This window comes from Chelmon rostratus, chromosome 7 (assembly GCF_017976325.1).
Source record: "Chelmon rostratus isolate fCheRos1 chromosome 7, fCheRos1.pri, whole genome shotgun sequence".
Taxonomy (NCBI): domain Eukaryota; kingdom Metazoa; phylum Chordata; class Actinopteri; order Chaetodontiformes; family Chaetodontidae; genus Chelmon; species Chelmon rostratus.
In genome coordinates, this window is record NC_055664.1 from 13,145,357 (window position 1) to 13,164,177 (window position 18,821).

At 40.5% G+C, this 18,821-nt stretch overlaps 1 protein-coding gene across 1 annotated transcript in view; it reads left to right on the top strand.

Annotated features, from left to right (window-relative positions):
* Positions 1–3,663: 3,663 nt before the first annotated feature.
* LOC121608816 (cytoplasmic dynein 2 heavy chain 1) overlaps positions 3,664–18,821 on the top strand; it is a 106,927-nt gene continuing 91,769 nt past the window's right edge. Inside the window, exons 1-29 of the mRNA XM_041940200.1 lie at positions 3,664–3,846; positions 4,274–4,447; positions 4,652–4,790; positions 5,593–5,711; positions 5,969–6,113; positions 6,370–6,515; positions 6,728–6,814; positions 7,361–7,495; positions 7,704–7,817; positions 7,928–8,039; positions 8,851–8,975; positions 9,370–9,545; positions 9,732–9,927; positions 10,068–10,163; positions 10,253–10,414; positions 10,618–10,716; positions 11,020–11,159; positions 11,506–11,734; positions 12,452–12,579; positions 13,103–13,218; positions 13,797–13,924; positions 14,186–14,335; positions 14,548–14,753; positions 15,020–15,175; positions 15,289–15,403; positions 15,505–15,675; positions 16,261–16,419; positions 18,178–18,246; positions 18,487–18,641. Of these exons, the coding sequence (XP_041796134.1) occupies positions 3,664–3,846; positions 4,274–4,447; positions 4,652–4,790; positions 5,593–5,711; positions 5,969–6,113; positions 6,370–6,515; positions 6,728–6,814; positions 7,361–7,495; positions 7,704–7,817; positions 7,928–8,039; positions 8,851–8,975; positions 9,370–9,545; positions 9,732–9,927; positions 10,068–10,163; positions 10,253–10,414; positions 10,618–10,716; positions 11,020–11,159; positions 11,506–11,734; positions 12,452–12,579; positions 13,103–13,218; positions 13,797–13,924; positions 14,186–14,335; positions 14,548–14,753; positions 15,020–15,175; positions 15,289–15,403; positions 15,505–15,675; positions 16,261–16,419; positions 18,178–18,246; positions 18,487–18,641 (4,130 nt within the window). The remainder of the gene's footprint in view (positions 3,847–4,273; positions 4,448–4,651; positions 4,791–5,592; positions 5,712–5,968; positions 6,114–6,369; positions 6,516–6,727; positions 6,815–7,360; positions 7,496–7,703; positions 7,818–7,927; positions 8,040–8,850; positions 8,976–9,369; positions 9,546–9,731; positions 9,928–10,067; positions 10,164–10,252; positions 10,415–10,617; positions 10,717–11,019; positions 11,160–11,505; positions 11,735–12,451; positions 12,580–13,102; positions 13,219–13,796; positions 13,925–14,185; positions 14,336–14,547; positions 14,754–15,019; positions 15,176–15,288; positions 15,404–15,504; positions 15,676–16,260; positions 16,420–18,177; positions 18,247–18,486; positions 18,642–18,821) is intronic.

The following is an 18,821-nucleotide window of genomic DNA, read 5'->3' on the forward strand; positions in this document are numbered from 1 at the left end:
GGCTTGGTCATAACACCTCTGCTCTTCTAACCACAATGGTTCACATTCAAGTTTTGCTCTTTGTTCTTCTCCTGCACTTGGTAGATCATCTTTTTCACTTCTGTTTTTCAATCCCTTTGTTGCAATGACAAACACTAGAATAACTCCTGGATTTATCCAATTCCTTTTAATCACCATTCAGAAAGTTTCTGATTTGTGTGGTTCCCAGCCAACTGAACTAACCTTGATGTAACAGGACAGAATCTCAAATGTACTAACTTTGATTTTAATCAAATAATAAAGTGCTTCTGACCCAGACTGCATGTGTATGTCACTTAGGGTTGTTCAGTGAGACTCTAGTGTTAGCTCCTTGTAAGTTCTCCTTTACAACTTTCATTGACCTCATGACCACTGAAGTGAATCATACACAAAACTGTATGATTTGCAATCAAACACTCGTGGGCTCCTGTCGGGAAGGCCTCCATCCCAGCAGGGTGGAAAGTGGGGGGATGCACTGGCCCAAGATAGAGTCTTGCCTGCACCTGGCCGATACACCCTTGCACTGTAGCCAAACAAACAAAACTACAATATGAGAGGATAAGAAGAACATAAATCAGCATTGTTGCCTTGGGGAGAAAGTGCTGGCAAACTGTGACATTCCTGAATTTAGTCACAGCAGCAGAATTTTGTGAAGATTTTCCAAATCTTTTAGGGATTTTCCATGTGCAGAATTAAATTTGAGAAAACTGCCCTCCTTCTCACTTGCCCAGTCAGATGACTCCTATTATTTTTATTTAGCCTATTGCAACACTTCTTAGTATGCCACCAAGGGTCCCTACAAATGTTATGGGTAGTTAATGTTAAAGTTATATGTACAAAGAAATGTGTTCTTATCAAAGGGGGGATTATAATTCAGTCCCATTTGGGGCTGAAGGCCTCATCAAAAAGTATAAATACTATAGAGGTGACATAAATGTTGGTGGGAGGTGGTGGCTGTTTCTGGTAATATGTGGTAACCAGCTGCCAGTGTTGGATGAAGCATTCAGATCCTTTTAAGTAAAAGTACCAATACCACATATGAAAATACTCCACTACAAGTGAAAGTCCTGTAGTCAAAACCTAACTGAGCTAATTTGAACTACTTTAGGGACATACTGCTAACTGTTAAAAGGCTTTAAGTGTTGGTTTTAAAATTTTGACATCCAGGAAACACAACAACAAAATATAAATCGACAGAATGAATATTTATTACAAAAAGGAGACATGGCATTAAAAGATCCTCTGTGTAATGTAGACCGCTTAACACCCACGGGCTCACTTGCATCCTTGCTTGGGCGGTGAACAGGAATGAATTGGCCAGTACGCAGCATGTGGGAGGAAAGGCTCAGTGATCACAACCACATCCCTAAAAGAGTTAGTAAACAAATTAGTTCCCATCATTCGGGGGAATTTTGAAACCCATGAACAATCTCATTTTAAGTGCTACCAGCTTCCTATTTGAAAAGAGCTCCTTCAAACAGAAGCCAGTGTGCAATGTCTCTGTTAGAAATAGCTTTATAAGAAAATACGAAGCACTGCATGGTGCTGCAAAATTTGCAGGGAACTGCTGTATCAGCTGTCTGCTGTCTCTCTAAAATACTCTAAAATGTTTGTGCTCCAGAAATAGTAAGTATTATAATGATTTTCATCACCAAGCAGACTGTTTGCCAGTCTGTGAAGTAATTTACACTCAAGGGCCTAACCCAGCATATTGGTGCTCTAGTAAATTGTGGCAGTGAGAACTGCACAAAAAAATTGGACTTTAACCAACTGATAGTTCAAGCAGCACTAGCAAGGAGAAGTTTTTGAGAGAAGTGTTAGAAGGAGAATCAGTTTAATTGTTATTGCTGTTAATCCTACAGCAATAAAGATAAAGGCCATAACGCGGACCTCAATTACCTCTGAGAGCTTCAGTTGTTCTGTGAATGTGCAGTTAGGTGTGACAACAGAGTGTCCCTTCTGCCTAAATAAGGTCAGTGACTGAAATGAAACTCCAGTTACGTATCAAGGGAATCCCTGTGTGTGTGTGCTCTACTGAATTTGAATACTAAATGAACAGTGTGCTTAAGCATGGCAGACTATGCATTTTTTAAAAATGATTTCCGTATGACTGTTTCCCTAGGTCAAATTACAGTTTTAAGAACATTATTTCAGTTAAGATTTCCTGCATATTCCTAAATTAAATTGTGTTCACGTGATTTGTCTCACTGCAAACCTGGTGCCAGGTAATATAGATCATTTAAATCGAATTGCCTGTGATTTTTTAAATTAAAAAACCCTGTAATCTCTCTTTGGAAGCCACTAGACAATAGAAAAGGAAACAGGCGTCTTGCTCTGTCTCAGTGGAGATCTTTAAGTGGCTTTGTTTGGTAAGGCTGACCGCATGTGAGCTGCATGATTTGTTTCATACGTTTGTCACACATATCATGAGTAACTGGATTTCAAAATCCTAATGGGAGCTGTGGTTGTTGAATGCTTACAAATTAATTGTTTTGTTCTGGACAGTTTTAAAACCAATTTACATTGAACACATTAAAAACCTACGTAAAACAAGCCAGGAAGTGTAAAGATATGACTGACAAGAACTAAACAGATGCTGCGTGGCCCTGCACCTATTTTTAAGTAAATGGCGTAAGTAAATTACGTAGGATCCGCTGTGTCGTGGTACGGGGGGTCGTAGTTGCTACATGGTAACCACGCAAGCATAATCGTGGAGAACACCCAGACGGGAGCAACAGATTGCTACAATTTCACTCCATGAATGAAGTTCCCAAAAGCTCCGAAAGCAGAACACTTAGTGGCAAAACGGTATGAAACCAGTGTATCTATTAGCCTGCTAGTGTGCTGAAGTCTTGCCCGCTAGCTAAGATGCTTAACTTTAATTCACAGAGACGGTGAGCTAACGCTAGCTAGCTAGCTGATGTTATTAGCCCTCCTAAGTTATAGCCATTGCTTCGCTAGAATGCCGCACCGTAACTTTGCAACATTATTTGCATCCTGCCCATGCAAATAGAATAGAAGAAGCGTCTTAAACAAAGTGGACTGGCTGAACGCATGTTTGTTTTCTAACCTTACGTTTCAGCGCGGCCACATTTAAGGTAGTTAACGTTAGCTAACCTAACAGTTTGGCAACGATATAAGCAATCATACCACTGCTGAAAAGCACCACTTCACAGGACGCTAAATGTTACCTAACAACCTTTCGGGCTAGGTGGCTAAGTTAGTTTTATCGTGATAGAAACGTCAGATACACGGTCATGTGATTTGATGTCTGGTCTAAAAGCTGGTCTGTTTCCTTGTTTCTGAGTCGGCAGAATACAGAGTTGCGTGATGTATTATGTTCAAGCGTAACGAACGCCGAAGTTGAAGGGATTTCCCCAGTTTGTGTCTCTCATGTGTTATCAATCCTGAGGAAACTGCAAGTTGTAGCCTGGCTGTAATTTGCGAACACTCATTAAAATGGAGAACATTTGAAAAAACAGATTCTAATGTTTTTAAAAAAATGCAGAAATAACATTGAGACTAAGACATTGACATTTGTTTTGCACTAAAGCTACTATTGAGCCATATTCATTTCATGGCGTGGTTCTTTGCAATGTTTTTTTCTCAGCTTTCCCAGCATCAGTTCATTGTTGCAGCTGAAAGATGCCCCACGGTTCAGATGATGCTCGCAAAAAGTTCATCCTGACCACAACTGGAAACTTCTATGGAATAAAGCCTTCGTTGTCCCTGGCTGCCAGCCCAGAGCTCAATAACTTCTTGGATGATGGAAATGAATTTGTCCTGTCTGTCAGCCGACATGAAAATGACCTTCACTTGTCAAACAAGGTAACACAAATGTTTAAAGTTGTATAACCATGTTAAGGTTTCCTAGTGAGGAGCAACATATCCGATTGAAAGGATTTGGCTAGCTCATATGGCAACAATCCAATCCTTAAACTTATGTTTATTAATTGGCTAAATAGGCTAAATAAACCAGAATTTACAATAAATAAGCCATTTCATCAAACATCTTAGACAGGAAACATTACTTTTGCAAATTCTCTGTGGTAAGATATCAAGTGATATTATAAACTTTGACCCTTGTCCTTAACAGTTTTTCACTGTATTTGTCAAATTAATAGCCTGGTAGTATGAATACTTGCAGGTCATGCAACTTCCTTCATGCATCACACTTTAACAACAATAATAAATCATCATTTGTTGGCTTGAAAATGAAACTGTTTTTTTTTTGCATTTTATCTTCCTTTTTCAGGTTGAAACATCAGGGGAGAGCAGAGAGAAGGTGTTGGTGTTCTTCAAGCTGCATCCCACAGTGATCACAGAGGACAACCTTCACCAGAGCCTCCTTGTGTCGTCCATGCTCGACTCTCCTATAAACACGCTCTACCAGGCTGTCAGACAAGTCTTTGCACCTGTACTGCTGAAGGTGAGCCTATCCCTGTGTGTTAAAGAATCTATACATGTATCCCAAAGGATTTGTCAAAACATTCACTATGTTTGTAGTTAGACTATTAAAATTGAAAAGAAAGAAAAACCTGAGAGAATTTTTGGGTGCCCAGATAAGGCAGTAGCAGAAAACAAGAGTATTCAGAGTAAATGTTGTGCCTGCCTCTCTTTCACTTCTCTCAAGGATGAGCGGTGGCGGTCAGCATTTGACCCTAAGCTGGCAGGCTTGCTGAGTGAACTGGAGCTTGGCCTGGGCTCAGTGGTCCGCCAGTCTGGAGCACAACCCTCTGCCAAGAAGGGTCACACAGAGGAAGATGTCATTGGTATGCATAAATATATTTACAGCAATTATACGAAATGTTCCAGAGCCCATGTAGTGATTTCCTCCTTATATCCTTCTTATTCCATCCTTTCTTGTGAACGACTGAGCCGTTCCAGGATGCCCCTTTCATACCCAATCATGATACTATCACCTGTTACCAATCAACCTGTTTACCTGTGGAATGTTCTAAACAGGGGTTTTTGGAGCGATCCACAACTTCCCCAGTCTTCTGTTTCTCCTGTCCCAACCTGTCGAAATGTGTTGCTGCATCAAATTCAGAATAAGCAGATTTTTGAAAAAATCAATGACGTGGATGAGGTTAAACATTAAATATATTGTATTTGTACTGTTTTCAATTGAATATAGATCAAAATGGACAAACAAATTATTAGTAATAGTATTTCAGGGATCAATTAAGCATTCCATTTGATAATACACTTTACTAGTTTATATGAAAAGAAATTGTTTCCCATACTTGTATATTATTTTGATGTAAGTGTAAGATGCAAAAGTTACCCTATCAGCTAAAGTTTAACAGCCACACTTAATTTATTTCTAACATCTGACATTTTGCCTTAAGACTGTATACTGTACTGTATTAGACTAACATATGCAAACAATTCTAATTTGTCTGCATCTCTCAATGTGGTCTGTCATGAAAAGTTAATAAATGTATGGCTAGACATGTTCACCTCATAAAGGAAGTTGCCGAGTTAAACAACAACAAAAAATTTCTGATAAGAACCAGAATACATTCTGATTTTCATAATATGTACTCATATTTGTATTTCCACTCTATGCAGGCATCTTGAGTCCTACTGATGAGTTCCAGTACTGGATCGATCTCTCTGAGTCTGCAGAGAAGAACAGTGTGCGAGAAAGGGCTAGACATTTCACTGAGCAGTTTAAACCCATACAAATGGTATGCATGCTTTGCCCCTTTATGTTTCAGGATTGTTTACATGGAAAAAAGTTATTACAGTTGCTACATACTGCAAACTGAGATGTGAACTGTACCTGCACTAAGCAGTTATTCCACAGATAAATTGGAAAGAAAAAGCCATTACAATTTAGTATTTAATAATTATTCTTGATGCTGATATTTCAGTTTGCAGTGAACTAACTGGGAGAAAACAAATGTGGCACACCAATGTGTATGTCTCTTTGTGTTTCCACCAGGAGTTTGGCGGTCTTGATGGCTTGTCTATGTCTGATGTTGTGGATCTGGTGGAGCAAAGCAGAGACACTCTGGATGATGTTTGGAGGCAGACTGATTTTGAGCCTTATCCAGAAACACGCATGGTCCGACTCATGGATGTTATCGGTGGGACTCTCACACATAGACAAACCAAAACCAGGAAATGAAAACAATTTTTTGCTGATGTTGTCTTTAAGATACAGTGTGGGTCACCCTGTCTACGTCTCAAAGATGCATGTCTTTTAAGAAATGAAACCATCTTTGTTTTCCACAGATCTCCTCAGTATACACGACCTACAATACATACAGGACCTGGCTTGTCAGTAATTAAATGTTTTTTGTGTCTTTCCTTGTTGTGCTTATTTGTGCATACATGTACAAGGTGGAGCCCTGGGAAGATATGTGCAGAGGAAGCTCAGCGGTCTTAAAATCTTTGAGGAGCAATTTGTATCGGTGAGAGAGAACTTGAGAACGGGTGTTGCCATCTGTGAACAGTGGGTACTCGCCTGTGAGCATCTGACTGGACAGGTATGAAAGAGTTCGAAAGTGTACACAAAATGGTTCCACAAATCAAAGCTCTTACCATTTCTGTCAAAATTAAACACCTCACTTAAATTCAACTGGGAAAAATGCATTTTAACATAGCTGAATATGCAACTTGTAAAATAAAAGATGGAGGGCCATCATCAATTTGATTGTTGTAAACACTGAAAACAGTTTTAAGTTTCCTTTTTTCTCAGGTGTGGAAGAGACATGCCCCCCACCCCTGGAAAGGAAACAAGCACTGCCTGCAAACCCTTTATTCCCTTGCAAAAAGATTAGATGAGGTAAGATATGGTTCTGATCCAGGGTCAAGGAAACACTAACTACACATTATTTAATAGGGCATATTTCTCCTTTTCCACATGACATTGTGGTACAGTGGTTGCATCTCATTCATTGTGAAATATATACTTGCAAGTATACTTTTAGTTGTCCTTTCTTGAGAAAATGTCAGGCCTAGGCCTAGCCTAAAAACTCTACCACAGATTTGCGAATGTGGCTACGTTGATCCAGAGACATGTACACACTGTTCCGTGCTTACAAATGGCTCTTTCCTCTTTCCAAATAATTGTATCGTTTCCCTTGTGGACAGAATGCTAAATATGGGAACTATTTAATATCTGTCCTGTTAGCATTTTCCACTAAGGGGTGTGACTTGAACATCTGTGGTGTGTCTCCTGTACCCATTTACACAGCATTTTAGGATTATTCCTGCAGTGCAAGAAGTCACAAAATGTCATGTTTTTGATTCCTGTGAGCCTGATAACCAAGCTAAATAAAAAAGTGGACACAGATAACATGTGAATACACTCTCTGTTTATGTCTACCAGGTGGTGACTCTGCGCATGGTTCATGAGAAACTGCTGCGTCTGCTGCCAGGAGGGAAACAGCAGGCTCTGACTTCAGATCGTGTTTTTGAACCCTTCTGTGGACTCAGTCCTTTGCATTACAACCCCTACACTGAGGTTTGTTGTGGAAAACTGTGAGTGTGTATGTGTAGTTGCAGGGTGAGATGAGGATGAGTTGTGCTTATCCTCACCCTGAATTGACTTCCTGTATATAAGCATTGTATATGTAACAATGGTTATTTGGCCATACTAAGTTGCATCTCCTATGCACTCAATTTAATCATGCCCTTTTAATTTAGAGTACAACTGTTTGAATATTTTGTAGCCGCTTTGGAGAGCAGCAGTGGCTCAGTTTGAGCGCCTCATGGCTCCATCAGAGCAGGAGGTTGCTGGCAGACTGAAGAGTTACATTGGTGACGTGCAGGACAATCCACAACAGGTAGTGAAACACACGACTTCAGTTCAGGTTGTGAAATATCGTGCGTGGGTGTGTGCTGATGTAGGAACTTAACGTATGTGCCTGGGGGTGTGTGTTTGGTTGTTGTCTAGCTGTTGCAGGTCTTTCAAAAGCACAAGGAGTTAATCAGACGTCCCACCATCAGCAAAGAGCTTCAGTCAGAGAGAGAGACCCTGCTGGCCAGACTACTGCACTACAACAAAGGTACACAGTTCTGCCTCAAAGCACTTTTTCTCTGTCTGTTTGTGGCAGTGAGCAAAATTCATACAGTAAGATCTGAATAAACCCAGCTCATGCTCTGTGTTATTATGCGAAAATGCAGCAGCTGAATAGATTCACTATTAAAGAATTCTACATTTATTTTGATCTAGCAGTATTATTGTCCAGACCAGAGGTTTTCAAACAATGAGGGGAGAGTTGAAGAGGAGGTGTGAAGGGAGAGATGTGAGGCAAAGACACTGCATGAGGTGAAAGGGGCATGTGCGTGTTGGTGTAACGGGAAGTGAGTTATTCTAGTTTGTCCTGTTTATCAACACGGTCATCACAGCAGCTGTGACACACAGCTCATGGAGGCAATTAAATCAGTCTCCAAATGCCGCAATTTTAATAAAAGATCACAGTAATATCTCAACACAGGTATTTTTCGATTGTATTTGTAGACACAGTTGTCTTCAATTTTTCTGCTTGTTCCTCAGTGACTTAGAAAACTTAGTTCAGAATCCAGACCGTTTAAGTACATTTAAGAGATACCCACTCTCAGTTGTTTCAGATATTCTTTCGTTTAAATGGAGCAGTAAAATGACTTCGTGGTTAGAGTGAATGTACTGTAATGGAAAGGCTATAGCCGTAAAACTTGAGTTGAAGGACTAGCTGCTCACTCGTAGTAAGTGACTTGGCGTACGAGTGTCAGCTGAATGCTTAATGTAAAAATAATGTGTATGATATAGGGAAAGTCAATGGTGACATATTGATCTTCCTCAACTTTCACCACTCTCTACTTCATTGATTTTCTCAGGCCTGAAGACTGATTTTGAAAGTCGTTGCCATGGAGGCCCTGGAGACAAGTCTGGGCCACTCATTGGCAGGAACCTCCCTGAGGTGGTCAACAAAATTGTCTGGGTCCGACAGCTCATACACAAGGTAACTGTGTGTGTCAGTGTTGGTGTATGTTCACATGCGCATGTGTACTGTATGTGACTGACAACCGAATAACATGCACTTGCTGGTCTCTAATTGATTATCATGTACAAGGGAATGAACTTTCATCAGATCCTTAGACAGATGGTGCTGATAGGAAAGTGACTGATAATACAGCTTAGGCATCAGTTTGGGTTCATATTGCTTTCAACAACCAGGCAGCTTTTAACCGGCAACTGATGGTTAAATGTGGGATGAGGAGCATGCTGGACTGTATGTCCTGGTCTGTTGTGTCCTGGAATATTTCAACATCCTGCACAAATGGGAGAAATTCCAGTCAAATAACTGTTTATGGACCCTTTTCTCTTATATTTGTCTGTTTGCATTCTTACATTAGGTTGAGGACTCTGTCCGCATAGCTGAGGCACTGCTGTCAGACCTGTCTGGGTTCAAAGGGTTCCTGCATTTCTGTGATGATCTGCTGGAAGTTCTGAGGGCATATGAACAGGAACAGTTCGAAGACTGGTCAAGAGATATTCTGACCGGACTGGCTGATCCAAAGTCAGGGATCAGGTTGGAAACACTACACACTTTGACCTCAATTTACCAGACACACAAAAAAAGTTCGGAGCAAAACTGAATTTCGTCTTAACTGTTCATTATTATCTCCTTCAGTGCGCTGCTCAAGGGAACTTTTGGGTGCTGGTTTTAGTAGATCTTATATTCTGTATTTGAATCTAACTCTGTCCCTCTGTATAGTCTCCAGGCCAGTAACCGTGTTATGGACTTGGACCACGTGGATGGCAGGCTGAAGATCCAGTATTCAGACAGATTGGTCAGCCTGCACAGGGAGGTCAGGCAGCTCTCTGCCTTGGGCTTTCCCATCCCAGCCAAGATACAACAGGCTGCTAATACCGCAGACAAATTCTACAGACAAGCCATTGTCCTAAAACAGGTGAGAGTGTATGTCAAGACACACACAAACACAACCGCACAGATATTTTCTTCTCTCACTTATCCAGTTATTTCTGTCTCATTATTTTTGTTTTGGTTTGTCTCATGCTCGTATTGTAATTCAGTGTTTCTGCGTTGTAGGTGGCTCATTTCTACAACACCATTGACCAGCAGATGATTCCCTCTCAGAGACCGATGATGCTTGGTCTCGCCCTGGCCTTTGAACAGGTCATCAAGGTACTGCGCACAGCTGGAAATGATCCTTTTGTATTTTCTACGCCTTCATATCTTGTACTGAAGATAATCTTTCTGCATTTCTTTGTCAGAATCCTCGTTCACAGTCGAAGGATTCAGGTGGCAAACTGCAGATCACTTGGGACAACCCCAAAGAGTTGGAAGTTTATATTACCAAGCTGCAGTCTGCTGCTGAGAAACTCTCCACCGAGAACAGGAAGCTACGTAAATGGCACACTGACTTCATTGAAAAGGTTGTAGTATGCCGTTATATTTTGACCTCAGTTATTTTACTAAATGCTTGAATACACTAATTTAAGTTACTTATTGTGAGCACATTACTTTGGAGCCCTAATCTGAAATTAATAAATCATGGGATTATAATGTCTTGGAATGAGGTTAGTGACTAAAGTCTTGCTCTTCGTTGTGTTTGCACACCTCTGGGCACATTTCTCAGGTGGTGACACTGATGAATGTGGACCTATTGAGGCATCAGCAGCGGTGGAAGGATGGCCTTCAGGACCTCAGGACTGGCTTTGCCACTCTGGAGGCTCAGGTATTGTTTATCGTCAGAAGTATACAAGTCTGTGCTTCTGGCCTTTTGCTACCTGCTGCTTGGACATTTTTACTGAATAAACAATTTCTATATTCATGACTATGAAGATTTGAAGAAAACAACATGGTTCACAAGGGAGCTCTGTGGTTAGTGTGATTATCGTTGTAAACAAGCATGATTCCAAATTATTTTAGTGCTAAATACCAAGCTTTTCATTGGACATTACTCAACCTGGACAACGAGTCATAAATCTCTTCCTTGGTAAAGTAGTGCGTGTGTGCGTGTGCGCGTGTGCGTGTATAGGGTTTTCGGTCTGATGACATGAGGGCATGGCGTCAGCACTGGAACCATCAGCTGTACAAGGCTCTTGAACACCAATACCAGACAGGACTGGAGGCTCTGAATAAGAACCTGCCTGAAATACACATTGACCTCACTTTCAAGTCAGTACACACACTCTCAGTTGTCCAACTTTCTGTCTCAGTCTTCGTGTCTATTCTGCTATTCTATTTCTCTCTCTGCCTCATAACTCTCTTTGTGTGGGTGGTCATCTTTTTCTCTTCCTCTCACACATAGAAAGTATTTTCCCCTCATCTTGAACCATTAACACTTCTGACTTTCTTTCCCAACCCCAGCTTCTCACTCTTGAACATGTCACTATTTCTCTTTTTGCCTGTCTATCTTTCTCTTTCTTTTCCCTCTTCTACAAAGACATTGATTAGGGTGGATTAAAGGAAAAAATAGAAATAGAATAAAATTTTCCTTTGTTCCTCTCCTTCTTGCGAATAGGCAGGGCCGTTTGCAGTTCCGTCCGCCATTCGAGGAGGTGCGAGCACGCTATTTCAGGGAAATGAAGCGGTTCATCTCAATCCCAAACCAGTTCAAAGGGGTCAGTGCCCAGGGGGAGGAGCTCATCTTCAGCGTCATGATTGATAGAAACGCCTCTGGATTCCTCACCATCTTCAGCAAGGCTGAGGACCTCTTCAGCCGCCTGCAGGCTATACAACACAAGTTCAAGGTGCCTGAACAACACAGACTTTTGACATTAGTAATGATTATGACTAGACTAGACTATTAGTCAACTATCCTGTAAAAACCAAAGCAGGTATATAATGTAAAGAGAAGTATGACAGGGTTTTTTACTTGTAGGGTAATTTTTGCTTTCTGTGGCAAGCCTGTTGTTGACACTCAAGAGATTTGAGCCTGGCCTTAGAGGTCAAGTTTGTTATTACTGAATAGATGTAGAATACAATTTGATCAATAGTTTCTTCTGCTAGTCAAGAGTTTTTTTTTCTTCTTTTTTTAATGGCACATCTTATAGCTCCACTTTGATTCTATTTCCATCATTGATTCATGTATTGTACTCAAATGTTAACTGGTTAACCGTTTGCTCATTGAAGCACTACAAAGAGACATTGCTGTGCTGTTTCTTTGAAAGAGTGCAACTTGGATTAGTCATGCTTCTCTATTTACGCACTGAGGCTCTGTTTGTTTTCATTGTCAGCATTTCCCCCCTTTCAGTATTTTATCTTTTCCCCTCTGTCTGCAGCTATGCATGTCTAAATTGTAGGGGGAGTCCCTAAACACCGGACTTCTCTTTTACCCCCTCCTACCGATACTTCTGTTTTTTTCCACTCTTGTTGCTACGTGAGGCTTCTGTCATCTTTGACAAAGACACATTTAAAATTGCGTGTGTGTGTGCGTGCGTGTGTGTGTATGTGCATGTGTGTTGTAGGAGTGGGTGGTGCTGGGCCAGGTTGATTTAGAAAAGTTTGTGGAGAAGCATCTGAACTTCGTGGAAGACTGGGAGAGAAACTTCAAGGCCCTGAAAGCCAGAGGGAAGGAGTCAGAACGTCTGCCTGGGTACGTATCACACATAATAAACAAGTAAATAGAACAAAGTTACACCTGTTTAACAGAGAACCAAACACAGCCTGAAGATAATGTAAAAACAATGTTAAAAATGTGTTAAATGTATTGTATTTAAAAAAAAATAATACATATGAAATGCAAAACATCAGGAAGCCTGTCACTTGTTAAGAGTGGATGCTTAATAAGGTCTTTATTATTGTTGTTGTTGTTATTTTTATTATTATTATTATTATTATTATTATTATTATTATTAATTATATTGTTATTGAATGTCTTCTTGTCACATCCCTGTTTTCTTTTAGCTAACTAACAAGAGCCCTGTTCTCAGTCTTGAATCTCAGAGTTTCTCAGCCATTTCTAGCTGACATGTAATTTCCCCTAGCAGGATTAAATGTGCTTCTTTGATTCGGTTCAGCGTTCTGGTGAAAGGTCACATGTTAACTGACACCACAAACACTGGAATTTACACCTTAGCAATTGTCAAGCACTGATCTGCTCCTTCCTCCTCTGTCAGTCAGGAGAAGGTTGACTGTATTACAGTCAACTGTGAGCCAGTAAAAGCTGCCATCGATGACCTCATCCAGAGGCTGTTTGACATGCTGCTCTTATCACTCAGGAAGTCTATACAAGGTAAAGGCAGCCAACTTGGCTGTCTTTTTACTTTTAGTTTCTTGTTCACACTTTATATTAAGTTGCATATAGTCACCATGCATGCATATTACTAGCATATTGGCTCTTTATTGGTTATTATTAAGCACTTCTGGGGGTCAGGGGTATAGGGTTATTAAAGGTTAGGGTTAGGCTTATTTAGATCATAATTTATGTTCAATAACTTCCTTATTGACTGTCAATAAACAGTGATTATGAGGTTATTGAGGGAAAACTGTTTTTCTTTATTTTTTGTATGTGTGTGTGAGATACATAAAGGTACATATATGCCTGTATAATATGCTGACTGAATTCCCACTTTGTTTTCTCTCCTTTACAACATTAAATTTGCATTTTGAACGAAATTGTCACTGTAATATACACCAATCACAAGCCAAAAGCTTCCCTATTTCCTTTTCTTTCTCTGTTCTTGTGTATTTCATTTTTGCTTTTCATTCTAATGCACAATGGCATCCCCTTTGTTCTTACTTTCTCTTTCTCTTTCTCTTTCCTTTTTCTTTCTTTTAATTTGTGGGTGTTTCGTTCTCTCCTGCTTTAAGGCCACACACAGGCCATAGACAGTTTTGTTTCAGAGTCAATGGAGGCCTTGTGTACTCGACCAGAGAGCATGGAGGAGATTGGTGCGGCCAGTGCCAAATACAGCCAGATATTAGCCCGCAAACCTGAAGTAAGACAAACACACTCATATATTCTGGCTAGGAACATTCTGAATGGTAGTCTTGATTGCTTGAGTTGTCTCAAATAGGTTTCTCCTACCCCCTCAATCAGCATGGTGATTTTGGAGAGTCAGAGTGTATGGTCATTTTGCTTTATATCTTGCTATTTTCTGATGCTTGATAGCTAAGTTTCTTGTAATTCCATGTAGGATGAGCCAAATGTTTGACATGACATGAAAATGAACTACTGTATTCTGTATGTCTGTGTATAGATCTTACCTCAGTTCCAGTGTGCTGAGGAGAAGAACCGCTTGCTGCGAGCAGTGGCTGGGGCCGGCCTGGACTCACTGTCCTCCCTGAGGGCCAAGTGGGACAAACTGGAGCTTGTTATGGAGAGCCACCAGCTCATGATCAAAGAACAGGTGACATTGATGTTAATGCATATGGATCATGGTTAAAAAAGCTTCTCATTGCAAACTTTCTGTAACAGCAGCTTTCTCGCACTAAAGATCTTCAATTCTTTTTTTCTCCTCCCAACTCTTTTCCTTTGTCCATTGACCCCAATAACCACTCTTTTCTATCCCTGGTTGTGTTCTTGTGCTGCGTCATTTCTTTCACCTTGTTCCTCCCTTAGGTGGAGGTGATGCGAAGTAATGCCGCTGGCCGTATCAACGCCTACAGGGCAGATCTGGAGCGGTTTAAGGCCCGCTGGGACCAGCTGAAGCCTAAAGATGAGATGCTTGAGAGTGGTGATCATGCTGCCCTTCTTGCATGCCTCCAGACCATTAGGGACAAGCAGCAAGAGTTCCAGGAACTCGAGCTTGTGCGAAGTAAATTACTGTAAGTTCTTTTTTATTATGCTGAATTTATAGTTTTTGCTTTACTGAAAGAGTCATGACAGTTGAGCTGAACTTCTGTAGAAGCCTACTTGTAAAGCCCCACATTCTACCAACAAGACCATGTTTAGCGCATATATGTCAGGTAATATGTCAGGAAATAACAAGTGTTTGTGTCTTACCTGTAGTTCAATATTAACGGACTGATGAGTCCCTCTGTGCATTGTACCTGATAGCACTGTTCTCTCCTCTCCTCTCCTCTCCTCTCAGTGAGGACTGCACCTATTTTGACCTGGATGCTCCAGATTTCTCTCTGGCAGAAGAGACAAAAGGAGACATGGAGGAGTACAGCCAGATGTGGAGTCTCTATGAGGAGTGGCAGCAAGGCTTCACAGAAAAGGCCCAGGAGGACTGGATCACATTCAGGTAGAGGGTTATGTTTTGGCCTGCTGTTGATGGATATCAGTTTTCTGAATTTGATGTTTTTGGTCACTACTCTGTGTTAAGTTGTGTGCTAACATGTATGTGTCGTTTTACAGGAGTAAGACATATGTGTTTGAGGAGTTTCTCTTAACATGGCAGGACAGGCTTAGGAAGCTGGAGCAACCTACTGCCATGTCTGTTAAACTGCAAGGAGAAGTGGACAAGTACAAGGTAGACTGTAGTACAGTTGATGGAATAACATCATGTCATTCGACATGTTTTGTTTTTAATATTTATACATTAATTTTCATGCTTTCCATCTGCACATCTAGAACATGGTCCCAGTGCTGAAGTATGTGCGTGGGGAGCACCTGTCCCAGGACCATTGGTTAGACATGTTCCGTTTGCTTGGCCTTCCTAGAGGGACGACTTTAGAGAGACTCATCTTTAATGACCTCCTCGGTGTGGCAAATGCCATCATAGAAAAGGCCCTGGAGCTCAAGGTATGTACATTTTATTTTCCTTGTTTTTATTCTTTCATCACACATGTTATTATTATTTGTTTTCATGTTAAGCAGTTTGTGTTGCATTAACTGTGCTATATACGTAAAGTCTATTATTATTAGTCAGACACCCACACTCATGGAAATACATATGCATACTGGGTGGAAGCACACACTTCTATAGGGATGCACACTGGTCTTTTTAGGACTAAGATTGACAAAAAGTATGAATTGTTAAGGTTACCAACATTACTACAATAATTGACTAAGAACACTGGGGGGCAGCAGCAAGTAAGAAATTGTATTTGTGTTTTTACAGGAAAACTCATATTAGTATGTTCATATACCCCCAATCTGTATTTTTTGGAGCATATAGGTTAACAGGCATATTCACATTGAGTATATGATTTAGAGTTTGGCATATTGGTGAAATCTAAGCATTTTTGTGTTTTGAAGAGATCCGAATTAAAAATTAAGGCAGTTGTTACTGCTCCTCCTCCAATCAATTACGTGAACACATCTTTAACCACATATTAAAAATTTAACTAAATTTGTGTGTCTGTCTGCGTGTGTGCTGCCCTTTAGGACCTGAACAGTCGTGCTCAGGCCGAAGTGACAATCAGAGAAGCGCTGAGGGAGCTGGATTTGTGGGGAGCTGCAGCTACCTTCAACCTCACTGAGTATTCAGACAGTAGCAGGCGCACTATCACCCTCATCAAGGACTGGAAGGATATAGTCAACCAGGTAGAAATACGGGCACAAAGAAACAAACAAATATGGACCGTCTATAACCACAAAACACGCACTTGGTGCATACTGTCACACTGAATCAGTGCGAGTCTGAGGCAGTCAAGTAAATTACAGTTTATTGTAACTGGTTCTAGTTTTACTTGCCTTACTTTGACCATGACCATGACCCACTTGTATAATCCCCACTAACCAATCTCAGCCTGACTCATGTTACTCAAGTTTTGAGTAACACTATCCAAACACTATCTTTTAGCTTTTTGCACCAGACCTCAGTTTTTTAAGATTTTATGGTTTCACTGGACTTCTTCTTGGTTACTGACTCTAGACTGGCCTCAGTCTAGATTCAGTAATCAGTGACAGTGTCACCCAGGTGTGACTGTTTCAGTGTTCTGGCTTACTCAACTTACTCGGCCAAGTTGCACCTCCATAGGATGGGGAAACTGAAAAAGACGCCCCTGCCTTGGTCAACTAAAGAGAGAATTCCCTGAAGTAAAAAGCATGCAGAGAAAGACTAATTTGATTTTATTTAACGATATTTCATAATGAATTTTCACAGTGATGTTTTATTATACAGTTTAATACATCAATTAAAATGTGAGGGCTCAATATTTTCACAATTTTATTTGAAAAACAGCACAAATACCTCTGAAGTGCTTTTTAGTTTAAACGCTGTGACAGAGATTACAACTTGTCAAACCACTGAGGTGTTTTTCGCATTGTGAATTTCTGCATTTTACTGGTGAGGTGCATACAAAAAAAACCCAAAAACATTCCTACATGGAGACCATGGCCAAGGTGAAGCACTTCTTCTGCTCTCTTGACATTCTCCCAGCTGCATACTTTGAGGAAGTCGTTGCAAAAATAGTTTCTGTTCCTGCGTAACTTAAATATGCAGTTGTTGAACCCATTTTGAAGAAACCCTGTCTTGATCCAGCAGTCCCGAATTAGCTGTTCTGTTTACCACATTGGCACAAACTGTATGTACTTTGTGAACAATTTTAGTCATGTTTCAGAGCAGGTTATGGTACAGAGATGACTTCTCACAATGTTATTAATGATTTACTGCTGGGAGCTGACACTGGATGAGAGGATCTGTCATGCTGATTTTCCTATTTTTGCACTGGCTGCCTTTTAATTTTAGAACTGATTTTTAAGATGCTACTGAACTCTTCTACAGCACATCTGTGCCTGGTTCCTGAATATATTTTTAAGTTTTCTACCCCTAACTAAACAGGTGTCAGTGTGCTGGTATCTTGTGGACAACCAGATGTTCTGATATGGTACAGTGTAAAAAAGGTAGTGATACAGAAAACACAGATAATACAGATACAGTTGATAGCTTGATTACAGAATGATGGAATTTTCCTGTAGGATACTTCTTGGATGTTTGTTATATGTGTCTATGTAAATTTACCTACAATTGTCTCTAACTTTACCTGCTCTGCCTTTGATAAAGGTGTGAGCCCATACTCTGAGCATAATGCTGTTTAATTAGATAGTATACAAAGGTGAAGTCTGCACTCAGAGCAAAGCTTTTAAAAAGATTTAGCTGCTGTTGCCACTATGTACATGGTTGGAATTTCCCCATTATTTCAGGCGGCTCAATTAAATGAGCTCACTTCTAGTGATCACTTGGTAGGGAGACTGGTGCACGAAAATGTCAGGAAAGCGCAGGCATATCTACAGGCACCATTAAATGGAATCTTAAGGAGAAGCAAACACTGGCTTTATGACAATTTTGTGCCCATCCAGGTGGGAGATAACCGCTGTCTGCTCCAGTCTCTGAAAGACTCTCCTTACTACCGCAGCTTCCAAGACAAGGTCAGGTCAAAGGCTTGAATCTATGAATACACTGTTATCATTTCTATATGCTTAATTTTGTCTTTGGGAATAGTAAATCTTCCAAAGAATTCCTGCGTAATGAGGATACAACATGTTTCAACTTAATCACCTGTATTGTTGTAATCTTGTATAGGTGCATGTTTTTTGTTATTCGTCGTTCATCCATATATCATGGTTTACAAGGCCTTAATGAAGCACCAACTTTTCATTTATATCCAGGTCAGTCTGTGGGAGGTTCGTCTGTCAGACTTAGATGAGTACCTGCTTAGTCTGAATGCTATCCAGAGGCGTTGGGTTTATCTGGAGCCTATTTTCGGACGAGGGGCATTGCCTCGGGAGGAGGCCCGCTTCAAGCGGGTTGATGAAGACTTCAGGTACTGTGTTCTTGAGTGTGACTGTATCACATCACATCTAGAGCTTTTGCTCTATATTGCAAATTGATTGTCAGTTAGAGTTATGCAGGTACAACATAGATCTGTTAAATTTGACCTATAGATAGCAAGAGCACTGCCCACTGTCATTTTGTCATTCTAACCTACAGTAAATTATTTTCT